Below are 16,046 nucleotides of genomic sequence, written 5' to 3'. Positions count from 1 at the left end.
ATGAAGAGAGAAGACATCCCAAACCTACACCATCTTTGAGGTGGCATGTACACAGGTGTTATACATTGCACATATTTTTGGACTTTTTCAAAATATCAATTGTGCTGATTTTTTTTCCTCTCTAAGAAAAGTACTATTTGTCATAGAGGGTGGCTCTCTTAGAAGGGGTGTGGGATGCTTGGGATGACAATGTAAGTGTAAGAAACTCAAAATATCAATAAAAACTTTTTTTCTTTTTAAGAAAAGGGTTATTTGCAAGGATTGTCAGTCACCAGTCTTAGCCATGTTCCCATTTCTCATTCTATAGATAGTTAATGAACTTCCAGAAAAGAAAGCAATGAGCTCACTTCTTTTTAAAAAAAAAAAAAAAAAGATGGGTCATGTTAAGCAACTTTGTTTTTTTGATAGGGCTGCTAAACTGGTACATGAGAGAAATGCTGCTAATACAGGTTACCTAGATTTTAGCAAAAATGTTTGACAAAGTCTCAGGCTATACCATAGAACATGAAAAGTGATATAGGCATATTATATTACAATTATGAGTGTAGAGAACTATATATTTTTTTAAATTAAATTTTATTTTCAGATCTGCATTCTCCCTCCCACTCCCTCAATTGAAAAAGAAAAATAAATCCTGTTTCAAAGATAAGTAGTCAAGTCGATCAAATTCTCACATTGGCAATATCTAGCCCACACAGACATTAATGTGTATGGATAGGTGTATCTCAGTTTGTACTGAGTCCATCACCTCTCTTATCAGAAAGTGGATAGGAATAGCATTTATGCTATTATATTATATGTATAATATATTTAATATATATTTATTTAATATAATATTTTATTTTTATTTAATTAAATAATATTTAATAATAATTTAATATGATAATATATTGTGTATCATGTATATCATATAAAAATAACATTTTATAAATATAAATATAAAACATTTTTTATGATTCTCTTGAAATTACAGTTTCTTGTTGTGTTATGTTTCTAAGTCTTTCAAAGTTGTTGTCTTTATAGTATGTTTTTATGGTACAGCTATTGTATAAATTATTCTTCTGGATATGTTCACTTCATATTGCTTTAGTTCATGTAAGCCTTCTTAGATTTCTATAAAATCATCCTCTTCATTTCTTACAACACAGTGGTATTCCATCACATACACATAATTTGTTCAGCTGTTCTCTAATGATGAGCACCCCCTTTGATGTATAGTTTTTTTGCTACTATAACATAGGCTGCTTTAAATATTTTTTGTGCCTGCAGGTCCTTGTTCTTTTCCTCTTCCTTTGATCTCATTAGGAATGTAGGTTGAGTAGTTGTATTACTGAGACATATAGTAGATCTAAGATTTTTTTTCTGTAGCCCCAACAAAAACAAAAACAGAAGAGGAAAACAACTACATTGGGTCTAGGTTAGAGGAAATTCATACTGAACATGTTACAATTATGGCTACATCAAGGATACACATATAATACAAGATATCTGGAGTAGGGAAAGATACCAATGGCATAGAAAAAAAAAATCTTAGATCTTATTACTATAAAGGTGACTGATAAAACAAAAAGTTTATATATGCTTATTCCCACCTATACAACTCCTCATGAACATCTTTCCTCTGTAAGTTAAGGATGTTATCCTCAGTGAAAGATTTGGTAGGGAATAAATAGGCTTTTTCAAGCAGTAGTATACTCACATCCTTACTGTTTCATAATTAATTAAAAGAAAATATTGTGCATATTTGATTATGAAAAAGACTAATTCACTGAAATAAAACATCTTTTTAAAAGCCCTTTGACAGTAATGTATCTCCCACTCATCATACATTAAGGTCATTCAGGATTCCTTTCAACTGTAATAGAAATAACCTTGTCCCCTTTTCATTGATCTTTATCACTTAACATTGGGCAAGTTATAAAACAGATGTAGGCCCACCAAAGGCATTTGTGACTGTGGTGGAGGAGGAATTCCCTGGAGATTATCTTCTAGATAATCCTATTTACAGATGACATTGCCTTGATTACTTCAGGCCACCAGATTTTGCATAGCCTCTTAGAAGAGCTCTGTAATAATAAATAGGTTGTCCTGACCATTCACAGAGGAAAGAACAAATGAATGATGGGTACGTTGCCTATATTTCAACATTAATTTGTTTGGGGGCTTAAAAGTCAGAAAGAACTGTGCTCAAACCCAGTTTCAGACAGTTGACAAGTTACTTAACCTCTCTTTTCCTCAGTTTTCTCTACTGTAGACTAGGAATAATAATAACACCCATCTCTCAGGGTTATTGTGAGAATGAAATGAGATAATTTGTAAAGTGCTTAGTACAGTACCTGGCACATTAATTAGTGTTATAGAAATGTTTATTCCCTTCCCCTACCCTTGTTCTGATTGTTCCCGAAGAGTGGAACTGAGTGAAATTTGCATGCCACGTAGATTTTGACCAACTGTTTATATATCTGGGACAAAGAATATAAATGAATAGTGATCTACCTAGAGTTGAAGAGGTAGAATTCAGACTTCTTGCTTTTGAGAAACTGCAAAACTTTTCCTGGCCTTAAATTTCCCATGACAGCCAAATTTGCCTGTCTTTTGAGTCCTAAGATTTTTATTCTGTGGCAGCAGGAAGTGGAATACCACTGTGTTTAAAGACCTAAAGATCAATATGGAGAAGCCTAATATGGGTTTGAGCAGGCTGCAGTGTATAAAACCAATGAGGAACTTTCATGTCATCAAGGAATAACAAGAAGAGATGGAGAATGGCTGAACAAGTTGTGGGATATGAATGTCATGTAATCCTATTGTGCTGTAAGGACGAATGGAACAATTTCAGAAAAACCTGGATAGACTTAAATGAAATTATGCAAAGTGAAATGAGCAGAACCAGGAGAATATTGTACACTGTCAAGCAATATTATTTGATGATCAACAATGAATGACTTGGCTATTTTCAACAATACAAATATCCAAAACAATTCTAAAGATTTCATCATAAAAAATGTTATCCACCTCCAAAGAAAGAACTGAGAGTCTGAATGCAGATGGAAGCATTATTTTTCACTTGATTTTCTTTATTGTTAAAAGTCTTCCACCAAACAGTATGGAACTATATTTTGCATGATTGTACACGTATAACCTAGATCAAATTACTTGCCTTTTTAGGGAGGGAAAGGGGAAGGAGAAAGAGAAAAATGTTGGAACTCAAAATTTTAGAAAATAAATTAAAATTTTGTGTTTTTTATATGTAATTGGAAAAAATAGAATTTTGCGTAAAAAAAAAGAAAATATTCATTTTCTTACAAGTGGCTTATGCTTTTATAGTTTTGTTTGGACTGGAGCTGTAATTTCATTGATGTAGGGAATTCCCAATAAGGAAACTTCTTCTACCAATGGAAATCAGTACCTGCTTTGGAATTTACAGTCTTAGAGTTGCCTGGGTCACTGAGAGGTTAAGTGACTTGCCCCGGGTTATACAGTTAATATGCATCAGAGGTAGGACTTGGGATTACTGAGTTGTAATAAATGGGGATATTTGATGAGGGGGCTGGTTTAGAGTGGGCAGGTTTTTTATTTTTGAGAAATGTTTAGCTTATTTATGATTTTAGTTTAAAAGCATTATTTGATCTTTTGATATGCAATTTCATGTCTGTTACCAATATTTTTAAAATTTCAAAGTAACAAACCAATATAATACTTTGTCAAAGGGAATATCTTAGTTTTTTGAGTGTTCTAAACATTTCTTGTTAAACATGGGTCATTTTTATACTACCTAAGGTAGGATAAAACAACTAATTTTCCTCCAACAGCTAATAAATATGTATCAGAGGTAGGACTTATGATTACTGAGTTGGGCTAGTTTAGGGTGGGCAGGGGTTTTTTTGGAAAATATTTAACTTATTGATGATTTTTGTTTTAAAGCATTATTTCCTCTTTTGACATGCAATTTCATGTTACCAATATTTTAAAATAAACTAATATATTGCTTTGTCAAAGAAAATATCCCAGTTCCTAGAATGTCTAAACATTTCTTGTGAAACATGGGTCATTTTTATACTACCTAAGGTAGGATAAACAATTTCCTCTAACCTTCTAGTATTGATGGTATTGTTGGATTGATAGATGTCATTCAGTCAACATTTGTTAAACATGTATATATGTGTGTAAATGATCCCAACAATAGTCATTGTTTTTAAAAATCCAGAAAAATGGCACAGCCATAGTTCCCCTTAGAGAAGAATCGATCTCTATACCTTGGATGTTATATTAACCTCTAGTAACAACGTTATGTTATGTTGGAATGTATCCTCTTGATAACTATTATTGTGGTTATCCCCACTTTTTAGAGCAAGGCAGAATTTTTCACTAATGTGGAAATATAAAAATGGACTGTGCTCCACTTCTTCCCTCCCTTTGCATTTCTTCAATTTTGTCTGACAGCTAAGAAAACTTGTTTTTGGAATCTGATAGTACCACTTTGTAATCAGTCTGAGTGATACTCTTGTACCTTTCATAGGATCATAGATTTAGAGCTGGAAGGTACCAGGACCTTAGAGGCCATCGAGTCCAACCCCCTCATTTTACAGATGAGGAAACTGAGGCACAGAGAGGTTAAGTGACTTGCCCAGGGTCACACAGCTAGTAAGTGTCTGAGGTGGGATTTGAATCCAGGACTTCATGACTCCCAGTCCAATGCCCTATCTCTAATTGCCCCTCTGCCTCTTTCAAAGAATTGTTCATTTATTAGGACCCCTTATTGATATTCCCTAGTCCCTCCCTGAATTCTCCCTTGATTTTTTGATGATAGTCTTCTGTTACTTTCTGTTGTGTTAATTATCCCATTTATTCCTTTATATATTCATCTTTATAAACATTTTCCAGAATTTTTGTTCTTTTTTTAATATGCAGTTCCAATTTTATCATGCTCACCAGATTTTATTATAAAATCATTTTGCCATTTGAAATACCCTATTTGTATCTATTCTAACTTATAACATTTTATGATTTAACATAACTATTCCTGCTTAAAACTGTTGCTTATATGTATATATGTGGCATGCTATAAAGTTCTTTTTAAAATGTTTCTAATTCTTTCATATTGCTGTAGAGGAATATATTGCTATTATGTTGTTTTTTTTCTCTTAAAGTAAAAAAGTATCTGGCTTGTTTCTTTAAAAGATGACAAGTCAGACTTCTTCCTCATCCTGCCCTGAAATTTTTGTAGTATTAAAAGATGAAAATATAGTATAACACAGATGAAAGTATAGCACTCAAAATCTCAGGGCTGTAATTCTCACCTGGACAAATTTATCATAACCGAGCTTTTCCTTAGTTTTTCTTAACTAAAAAATGAACATACTATTGACTCTTTCTTTGATAAATTGTGCAGACTAAAATCAATCTCTTCTATTGCAGGTGCGAGAAGATGTACTAAATTCATTGAATAACAACTTTCTCCAAACACTAAATCAAGCTTGGAATGATCATCAGACAGCTATGGTGATGATTAGAGACATTCTAATGTATATGGTAGGTGGTAATTCCTTCAAGTGGGATAACATGTGTGAAATGTTTAAAAAAAAAAAAAAAGTACTTTTTTAAAGTTCCATTTCTAAGTACTGAGCTTCTATAAAGTCCATAGATGCAAAAAAAAGTGGTAAATTGTGTATTTGCTTGATAATCAGAGTGGAAATGTTGTTCAGCTTCTTGGAGTTTTTTTTACTATCATTTGTGATTCATAATGCAAAATTCTTAGAAAAATATTGTCCTCCCCCCCAATCAGAGTCAGTATATTAGCTGTCATAATTTTTTTGTGCTTATTGAAAAAGTATGTATGTGAGTGAAAGATCATGAGAAAGGAGCTGAATATGAATATTTGGTCCTCAGTTCTTTAAATGAAGAAATTTTCATTTCCCTGTCATTTATTTAGGTTATTTTTAACATAGATAAACTACACTTATAGTTTACTCATTAATGAGTACTTTACATGTTCATAGAAAGACATTGTTTAAAGTTGATAGTATTTTGAAGTTATATTTGTATTCACAACTTTTTCCCCACAGCAAAATAAACTACTAAAAAGTATTTTTCACATGTTCAGTAAGAGAAAATCTTTGAGAAATGTTCGGTGTTAAGTAGCTACTTGATTAAAATCAGAGTGTAATAGTAAGCAATTTTCTTTTGGATTATAGGTCATTGTACTTATGCACCTATAAGTTTTCTATGTGATAAATTATCTCAAGCCTGGGTATGACACTCGCATCAGGATGTCATAAGATTCAGTTTGGTTGAAGCTAGAGGCTCTGTTTTAATAATAGGAGAACTTGTTCATCAGGTCCTTTTTACTTACCCAGCTAAGTAAAATAATTCTTAAATAACTGATATTTGTCTAGCTCTTTAAAATTTAAAAAAGAATCTATATACACTATCTCCTTGAGCCTTACATAAATCCTGTGAAGTAATTACTACAGATATTGCTACCCCTATTTTTTAGATGATGATACCAAAGCTTCCAAAGGTTAAATGGCTTACCAATGATCATATAGCTAGTAAAAAGAGTAGAATTTAAATCCACATCTTTTTATTCTAAGACCAGCACTCTATCCACTATACCTTGCTACCTCTGAAACTTAGAAGCTATGTGTTATACAAACCTTGTAACTTTTCTCCTACTTGGGCAGCTCTTTAGGATTTACTGTTAAGTTGTAGACTTGTTTTGATGATACTTCATTGAAGGAGGGAATTATGAGTTCCTCAAGCTGACAAATCACAAGTCCATCATGTATTATAAAATGAATTCATCATAGTTTATAGTTAAAAATTAATAGACCCTTATTAAATGTAAATATACACTTATCTAACTAAATCACCACCATAATTCTAATATGTCTGTGCTTTATAATCAGACATACTATTTTCTTACAGGCCTTTATACTTTTAACCATATTGGCCCATCTGTTAAAGTGCAACAGAAAAGTGATATATTTCCATTTATTTTTCCAAGTTGTTTTTTTTCTTCATTCTTTATCTGTCAGTAACCCTTGATCTGACAGGAGAACACATAATTGAAAAGCATGGACATTGCTCTGATCATAGTGGTGGTAGTAAGGATGTGATTATACAGGAAAGCTATATCACTGATAAAATTGTAGAAATGCAGTATAGCCAAGATCAGAAAAATAGCTGTCTTTGACCTTGATTGATTTTTTTTTTTGTCTTAATTTCCTTAGTTCCTGTTTGAATATTCCCAGTCTCTCTTCAGGGAGTAAGCTACTAACTCTTCCCATCTTGCTCTCAGCAGATCTTGTCAAACACTTCACTGAGAAAATTGATGGAAGGTCTTCTACCAAAGAGAAGGTTTAGAATAGGTATTGAGGGAGAATAGAATGAAAAACCACTCAAGGAAGAGTAAAAAAATGTGTTTGCAGCAGTCAGGCCCCATTTGAGATTATGTAACTTAAGTTTGTAATGGACCCATTTACTATTATTGTATGACTTTGTTGGCACTCTGTAGCATGCTGTTCTCCCCTGCTCTATACTTCATATCACATTGATATTATCTCCTCCTCCTCCTGGAACAGGTAGCCCTTCTCACCAAGACCAAATCTTGTTTCCATCCCTTTCTGTTTCCTCCAGGAGTATTGTCACTTTGATCATTCTCCCAAGTGTACTTTCCGTTGCTTAGGAAATGCCCAGATCTCTATCATCCTTTAAAAACCTTCTCTTGAGCCTTCTTTTCCTTCAAGTTATCCTATTATACATCTTTCACTGTCAAAATCCTGCCAACGTGAAGACTGGGGACGAGGATGGAACAGGATGGAATGAAATGTGATCATTGTCTTTATTTTCTCAATTCCCATTCACTTTTCAGTTCCTTTTCATCTGACTTCTGGCCTGATAACTGAACCCTCTTTCTCCAGGATTTACAACATGAATTGCCAAATATTATGACCCTTTCTCAGTGCTATCCTTCTTGACCTCTGCAACATTTGACTTTCCCTCCTTGTATATACTCTCTTCTCTAAGTTTTTGTGATATCCTGGTTCTCCTACATGCCTAGCCACTTCTTTTTCAGTCTCCTTAGTCGAATCATTATCCAACCATCCTACTTTTTATGGATATATGCCAGAGCTCTATTCCAAGTCTTATGCCTTTCTGTTTTCTTGGTGATTTCTCTGACTACTTTTAACTCTATGTAGCTATCATCTGTCTCCTGATTTCCAGTCACCAGTTGCATATTAAAAATTTCTTAGCATATATTGATATTCTGTTTCCCATATACATGCCTCTGCTTAAGTTGTTCCTCTGGAATATACTTCTCTATCTTTACCTTGTAAAATCTTTAACTATTCCTGGTCCTTTTCAAGTGCCAATTCTCTCCCACCAGAACTAGCCTCTCATATGCCTTTTGTATTTGAATTTCTTTTACATATTATTTTCCAAAATAGAGTATCAGTTTCTTTATACTTTGAACATTTTCCATTCCTATCTTTGTATCTCAAATACCTAGCAGATTTCCCAGTACATACTTAGGGTGCTTAATATTTTTTTTATCAATATTCTTTTCTTTTAAGTTTTGTTGATATACTATTAGGCAGATTCATTTCTAATAATTTCCTTTTATTTCCTATTCATTTGTTTTGAATTCTAATTTTTCATTTTTTATTTTGGTAATTTGGCTTACCTCTCTTTAATCAAGAAAGGTATTACTTTATCTACTTGCTTTTGAAAGCAATAACTCCTAGGTTTTTCATCAATTCACTTTTTTGGTTGTGGTTTGTTGTTTTGTTTTTTTTTTTATGTTGATTTTCATATAAGTGATTAAATTTTGTTAAGAGTTAGAGTAGGGAGTAACTGGGTGGCTCAGTGGAGTGAGAGACAGGCCCAGAGACTGGTGGTCCTGAGTTCAAATTTGATCTCAGACCTTTCCTAGCTATGTGACCCTGGGCAAGTCGCTTAACCCCCATTGCCTAGCCCTTACCACTCTTCTGCCTTAGAACCATTACATAGTATTGATTCTAAGATGGAAGATAAGGGTTTGGGTTTTTTTTGTTTTTAAGTTAGAGTACATTAGCAAAGTTATGTCTTTAGATCCCCTTTGTGATCCTACTCCTTTCTGTGGCTTCAGTTATAAATGTAATATCCCATCCTCTCTCTGCTTATCTCTACTATTCCCAACTACATTATGTGAATATCTTCACTTATATGTTCAGATAGTTTCTTGCTTCTAATGATTCCAACTTTAATCTTTAATCTTTTAATCTTCCTCACAACAACTTAAACTCATTGTTTTTCTCTACAAAGCCCAACTCTTTACCAACTTTTCTGTTCCTGTTAATTGTACCACCATCAACTGTTTCATACAAAATCAAAATCTCAGTGTCATCTTTGACTCTTACTCCCCCTCCTTCCAATCTTCTTCTCAAATACTTTTAGTGTTGGTCTTTACTCCATTCATACTGGCACTACTATAGTTAAGATTTTGGCAATCTCCCATGTTCATCAATACATTTTGCCTCATTTTCTCTTCCTCTGTTCTTGATCTACATGCCAAAGCAATTTTCCTAAAGCACAAAGTTTAATCATGATATTTCCTTGTTTAAGAACTTAAAATAACTGCATAGTTTGTTGATCTCTTCTTTGATTTTCAGAATTTCTATTTGAGGATTCTAATATCTGTTGGGTTTGGGATTTGTATTTTCTTTTAAATTTCATGGCTACTTCATTTAACTGTTTTCTCTTTTATAGAAATTTGCTTCAGACTACTACCTATCCAGCCTTATTTCATACTATTCCCCTTTAGATTCTATTTTAGCTGAACTATTCTCATCCTTCTCCTGCCTCTATGGGCTCCTTCCATATTTTCCATATGGTTGAATTCTACTTTCCGTAAGGTGCATCTTAGATACTGCCTCCATGAATAAAATCTTCATAGGTTTATTCTCCCCTTCCTAACCCTCTGCTGAAAATTATATCTCTCTCCAAAATATTTTCTAATAGCTATATCCTTTGTCCTGAGCAAAGGCTGGCTTTTGTAACAGTTTTATACACACACACACACACACACAATATCTATCTTCCCCCTTCTCCACAATAGTATTGTCTCTTTTTGTCAGTAAACATACATTAAGTGCCTACCATGTGCCAGATGCTATGCTAAGTGCTAGTTTTTTAAAAATGCCTAAAAGGAGCTTACAATCTAATGGGGAATGGTAAGGCCTGTTTTATTATTTATTTTCTCTCTTATTTTAAACCTTAGAAACCTGTTTATAATCAACACTGTGTATTGTTTCCGATGTAGAAATGTAAAGGTGGGACCATTGTGGTTAAGTAGCTTGCCCAGCATCACACAGCTAAGAAGGTCTGCTGCTAGATTTGAACCCAGAACCCAGAATCCCATCTCTAGGTCTGACTCTCAATTCACTGAGCCACCTACCTGCCCCTTTATTATTTACTTTCTATATCTTAAGCATAGTACTTTTCACACAGTTACTTAATGCACTGTTAAATAGAATAATTTAGGGAAAACATTTAATCATTTTAATTTCTCTGTTTTGGAACCATAAGTCAGATCTGATCATGCATCACCACCTCCCAGCCCCCAATGGCTTCTTATGACTTGAGGAGCCAATACAAAAATGCTCTGTTTGGCATTTAGAACCCTTTGTAGCCTTGCCCCTGCCTATCTTTCCAGGTTTTTATACCTCACTCTCAAACATGTACTCTTTGAGCCAGTGGCACTGGTCTCCTTTCTCAGCTCTGGCCATTTTCTCTTGCTTTGTCTATATTTGTTTGCATGTATCTCCCCCATTTGATTATAAGTGTGAAAGCAGGTTCTTTTTCCTCTTTTCCTATATCTATCCCTTAGCAAGCATGTAAACACCTGCTATGTGCCAGGCACTGTGCTGGCACTGGGGCTACAAAGAAAGATAAATGGTTCTGCTCTCAGGGAGCTCCCTGTCTAATTGTGGAAACAACATGCAAATTATACAAACAATTTATGTAGTTTGGAGCTGGAAATAATGGAAGGAAGGTGCTAGCATTAATGGAGATCAAAATAGGCTTCTAGTAGAAGAGTTAAAAGATGGAATGCCTTGTTCAAGAAATGTAAAAAGAAAAGTGGGAACAGGGGCTAGGTTATGAAGGAATTTTATATTTGATCCTGAACAATACTGCAAGAATTTATTGAATAAGGAGGTGATTTGGTAAGACCTGTGTTTTAGGAAGATCAGTTTGAAAACTGGAGTGGAGAAAAAGTTGGAATACGAAAACCAAACAGCAGACTCTTTTAGTAGTCCATAGATGAGGTGTTGGGCCTGCACCAGGTGGTAGTAATGTCAAAAGAGGAAAGGAGGGATATCTTAGAGATATTATGAAGGTGGAAACAACAAGACTTAACCACTGATTGTACACGGAAGAGGCAGGGGATGGTGAGAAAAAGTGAGGATTCAAGGATGATATTTAGGTTTCAAGCTAGTAAAGTTAGGATGTGGGGAAAGAGAATGAATTCAATTTTGGATACTTAGTGTTTAAGTTGTCTATAAGATATCTAATGCAAAATGTCTAATTGGCAGTTGCAGATGCTAGACTGGAGGTTGGGAGAGAAGTTTGCCCAGTATAAATAGATCTGAGAGTCATTGAATCCATGGGAAATAGTGAGTGCAGTGAATTAGTGGAAGAAAAGAGAAAAAGGCCCAAGACATAGCCTTGGAAGACACAAAGGGAGTAGACTAAAGGAAGGAACTTGGAAGGACAAGTCAGATAGGAGAATAAGGAGAGAGCAGTGCCACAAAAAAAAAAACTAACAAAACAAGAAGATTAAAAAGAAGAGGGGACAGCTGGGTGACTCAGGGGATTGAGAGCCAGGCCTAGAGACAAGGAGGTGCTGGATTCAAATCTGGCCTCAGACACTTCTTAGCTCTGTGACCATCAGTAAGCCACTTAACTCGCTTTGCCTAGCCCTTACCACTCTTTTGCCTTAGAACACAGTATTGATTCTAAAACAGAAGGTATGGGGCTAAACTTTTTTCTATTTTTTAAAGATCAAAAAGAAGAGCATGATCGACAGTGTCATGGGCTTCAGTGGCATCAAAAAGGTTATTAGATTGGGCCATTTAGGAACCATTGATAACTGGAGAGATAGTATCAGTTGAATGATGAGTTTGGAAGCCAGATTGTGAACCAGTGGATATGAATGGATCAAAAGAGGTTTTTTAATGACCTTGGGGAGTGTGAGGAAGGGAAGCCTGGGCTTGTTTAGAGGCAGTAGGGAAGCAGCCAGTAGCGACTGAAGATAGATGAAAAGGTAGGAATGATAAAAGGGACCATCTGCTGGAGAAAACAAGGTGAAATGAATGCACTTTTATATATAGAAGACTATATATGACAAAGAGATGGATCACTTCTTCTTGTAAAACAGGCACGAAGGAGATAGTCACTTAAAACATGAGTGATGAGAGATGAAGAGGAGTGAATAGATAGACGCAGATCTCAGCTTCATTTTTTTCAATGACACATGAGGCAAGGCTCTCAACTAAAAGAGTGGGAAGAGGGGCAGCTTGGTAGCTCAGTGAATTGAGAGCCAGGCCTAGAGACAGGAGGTCCTAGGTTCAAATCTGGCCTCAGACACTTCCCAGCTATGTGACCCTGGGCAAGTCATTTAACCCCCATTGCCTAGCCCTTACTGCTCTTCTGCCTTGGAACCAATACACACACAGTATTGGGTTCTAAGATGGAAGGTAAGGGTTTATTTTTAAAAAAAAGAGTGGGAAGAAGGGGACCCATGGGAAGTTTGAAGAGAGATGAAGATTTAGAAAAGCTGCTGTGATTAACTTTATATATCTTTTCTAGATTGATTATACTTGTATGCTATTTGGAATTATTTCAAGAAATAGAGACTGAACTTAAGAAAATATAAGATATAAGAAAATATATCCTTAAGCATGAGTTCCAGGAACGTGGGTTTGCCTGATTACAATTTGGGTTGGTTTGTTGTTTTGTTTTTTCATTTAATAGAGCTAGGAATGATCTGATGCCTTGAAAGCTTGTTTGATTTTGAGGAAATTTTTGAGAAAGGAAAGATGTATTACCTTTTACTTTCTGGAGAAGTTCATGCTAATGTAAGCACTGGTGCTTACTAATGTTAGTAAATGTGTACATTGTTCTGCTTAAGAATTGTTTATTCAGTCATTAAGGGTATAGACTCAGAATTTTTAGAACTGGTTTTCTACAGTACCTTTGTATTTGAGATCAACCATCTGAGGCCTAAAGAAGAAACATGACTAGTTAAAAGTCTGACAGGATTCTAGTAGTAAGCTAGCCCACTTGACCCCATCCAACCAAATTTTCAATAAACTAAACAGAATTTTAAGGACTTGGACATTCTATCATTTAAAGAATCTCATGGTGATCCTTTAGATAGTGATCCAAGGCTGGGCTACTCCCTCTCCTCATCTGCTTTGTTGCCAGCCTGGGGAACCCTCTGTCTGGAGGCCCTGCTCTCTGTGCTTCAACTCATGGAGGTTTTGGCTTTCCCACTCCTATCCTTAGATACCCTTGAAGTGGTTTAAATGCAAGTTCCTTGATGATAGGCTTATTTGTATTTCTCTCCTCAGCATTTAGAATAGTGCTCAGCACATAATGAACAACCATGAATGCTTCATCTATCTGGGCCTTGTGATGAATTTTTACATTTTGTGTAAATATGGGTTCTCATACATTTATGTTCAGGTTATTTATATTGTTAGATTTTTAGATTCTGTTTTAGAAACCAACATTTCAAGGATAGCTTTATTCTGTGGAGTGATTATAATCACTCAGCAAGAATTCTGTATATATTCAAATTATGTAGGAGATAGTTTTTGTTTACTGTTAAGTGATCAGCTATGTTTAATGATTTTTTTTTTTCATTAAAACTGTGGGGTCACATTTCCTTTCAGTTGTTACATCTAAGAGCAGGAATTCCAATTTGCCAAGTGTGATACATTGAAGTGCATGATGATGATTCTCATGTGTCTCATGTGTGAGTTTTTCTTTTTCTTTTTTTTTGGGGGGGTGCATCCCATTTATTTTCTGTGTAATTTTTTTAAGTTACCTTTTATAATTGTTGGATAACTTTGTTACTTCAATGGATCTCTGATTCCATTTATTGTGGTTACTTACTTTAGTCCACACTTTCTTGTCATATTCAGCTCTTATTGCAGCTCTCCCTGTGTTAAGCTATCACTGTGTTAAGGTCCTCATATCATTCTGGAAGCCTTTTCCATGACCTGGATATCAGTGTAGAACTTAGGCTGTTCATCTGTTTGTTACCCTTTGTTCTTGTTATGTGATCAGCCCGCCTCTTTTTTCCAATAATAATCTTCCAAATGGTATATTTTGCACATCACTTTCTTATATATATTTTATTATTAGCAAAGTCTCTTTCTCCAACCCCACTGCAGGAAGCAGCTTGATTTTGTTAAAAATGCTGTATAATTTCTCTAAAGCAACCCAACCTACTTTTCCCCTTGTATTTACTTCTGGGATTAGCTCATTGTCCATCTATTGCATGTTATATTCTGAACAATAGACATTCTTTATCTACTTGGTTCTTCTTGTATGAGTTGTTAGGGTGAACTTTTGGACTACTGTGAATTTATTTTGCGGGCTCTATAGTAAGTGCTTTATATAGTCTGGGCAGTTTCATCTGTAATCAGCAACTGGAGAACCTCACTGGCTAGAGGGTGAGTTCTTAGTCTTTTGTATATGTCATTGACCCCATTGGCTATCTGGTGACGCCTGTTGACCCCTTCTCAGTATAATTTTCTTAAATACAAAGGATTACCACAAAAATCAAAGGTTAGCAAAAATAGAGACTTTTGGGGAGGTTTCTCCTCTAAGTTCATGAGCACTATGAGATCAAGGTTAATACCCCTGATATATAGGGAATCAACTCTTTCTTGAGCTCTGTAGAGTACCTTCTTTATGATAATGCCAAAAAAAAAAAGGTTTGGTGGGCTTCCATGCTTCAATCGTTAACGATGAGTTGATTGTGAGACAAATATTGCTGCTTTTGTCTCTATCAGAGATTTGTGTGTAGTTTTTAACATGCATGGGGCATACTTTGTGAAGGAAAGGCTTAAAGGCTACATTTTTATTCTCTAAGGTATAAGTAAGCAAGCACAGGAAAATCTTAAATTCTATGTATTTATGTAACTATAAAATTGTAATCTACTCTAGTTATAATAGGTAACATTTATATAGTGCTTTACAGTTCACAAAGCACTTAACATACATTATCTCATGTGATCCTCACAACAACCCTGTGAGGTAAGTGTTATTATTATCCTCATTTTACAGATGAGGAAACAGAGGCTGAGAGAGGTTAAGTGACTTGTCCAGGGTCACACTGCTGGTAAGTGTCTGAGGTAGGATTTGAACTCAAGACTTCCTGACCCCCAAATCCAGCATGCTATCAATTTTGTCACCTAGCTTCTTAGAAAATTGTTTGAAAACCTACCTATTACCTTCTTATGCTCAAGAATACTATCAACGTATGTGTAACTCGTTCTTTTTAAAATGAGAAAATGGATACATGGTTTGGCAGATATTGATAGTTTTGCAGTTGTGTTATTTTGGATAATAATACTGTCTTTTCCCCCAGTTGATTGATATTATCTCTTTTGTGTTTATCTTAAGAATCAGTTTTCCAGTGTTCTCTAAATTATGTCACTTTCAGTAAAGATATCCTTCTCTATACCTGGTCTGATCAAAATGCTCTTGTGTTTTGTCTTCATTAGTACCATTTCTGCTTCCTCATTTAGTATATCAGAAATCAAGTTGTTAAACTATAGCACTGTCATTGATAAATTAACACTGTCATTGAGAAAGAAAATAATTTCTTATAGAATCACTGTTTCATTTTTTTCCCTTCATTTTGTTTTTTTGTTTGTTCTTTTTATAGTTTCACTTTTAAATGCCCTTAGAATGATGATTTAATTGGATTCCATACCAAGTCTTCTACAAGTAAATTTTTTCCTCCATTATTTGTTGATGTTCTGTGAGGC

General features: G+C 34.7%; 1 protein-coding gene across 2 annotated transcripts in view; it reads left to right on the top strand.

Annotated features, from left to right (window-relative positions):
* CUL3 (cullin 3) overlaps nt 1–16,046 on the top strand; it is a 97,605-nt gene that overhangs the window by 39,169 nt on the left and 42,390 nt on the right. For both annotated transcript variants that reach the window (XM_044670790.1, XM_044670789.1), the window contains one exon: nt 5,416–5,529. In XM_044670790.1, coding sequence (XP_044526725.1) covers nt 5,416–5,529 — 114 coding nt within the window. The remainder of the gene's footprint in view (nt 1–5,415; nt 5,530–16,046) is intronic.

Source organism: Gracilinanus agilis, chromosome 3, assembly GCF_016433145.1.
Source record: "Gracilinanus agilis isolate LMUSP501 chromosome 3, AgileGrace, whole genome shotgun sequence".
Taxonomy (NCBI): Eukaryota; Metazoa; Chordata; class Mammalia; order Didelphimorphia; family Didelphidae; genus Gracilinanus; species Gracilinanus agilis.
This window is presented reverse-complemented; position numbering and strand designations above follow the sequence as displayed.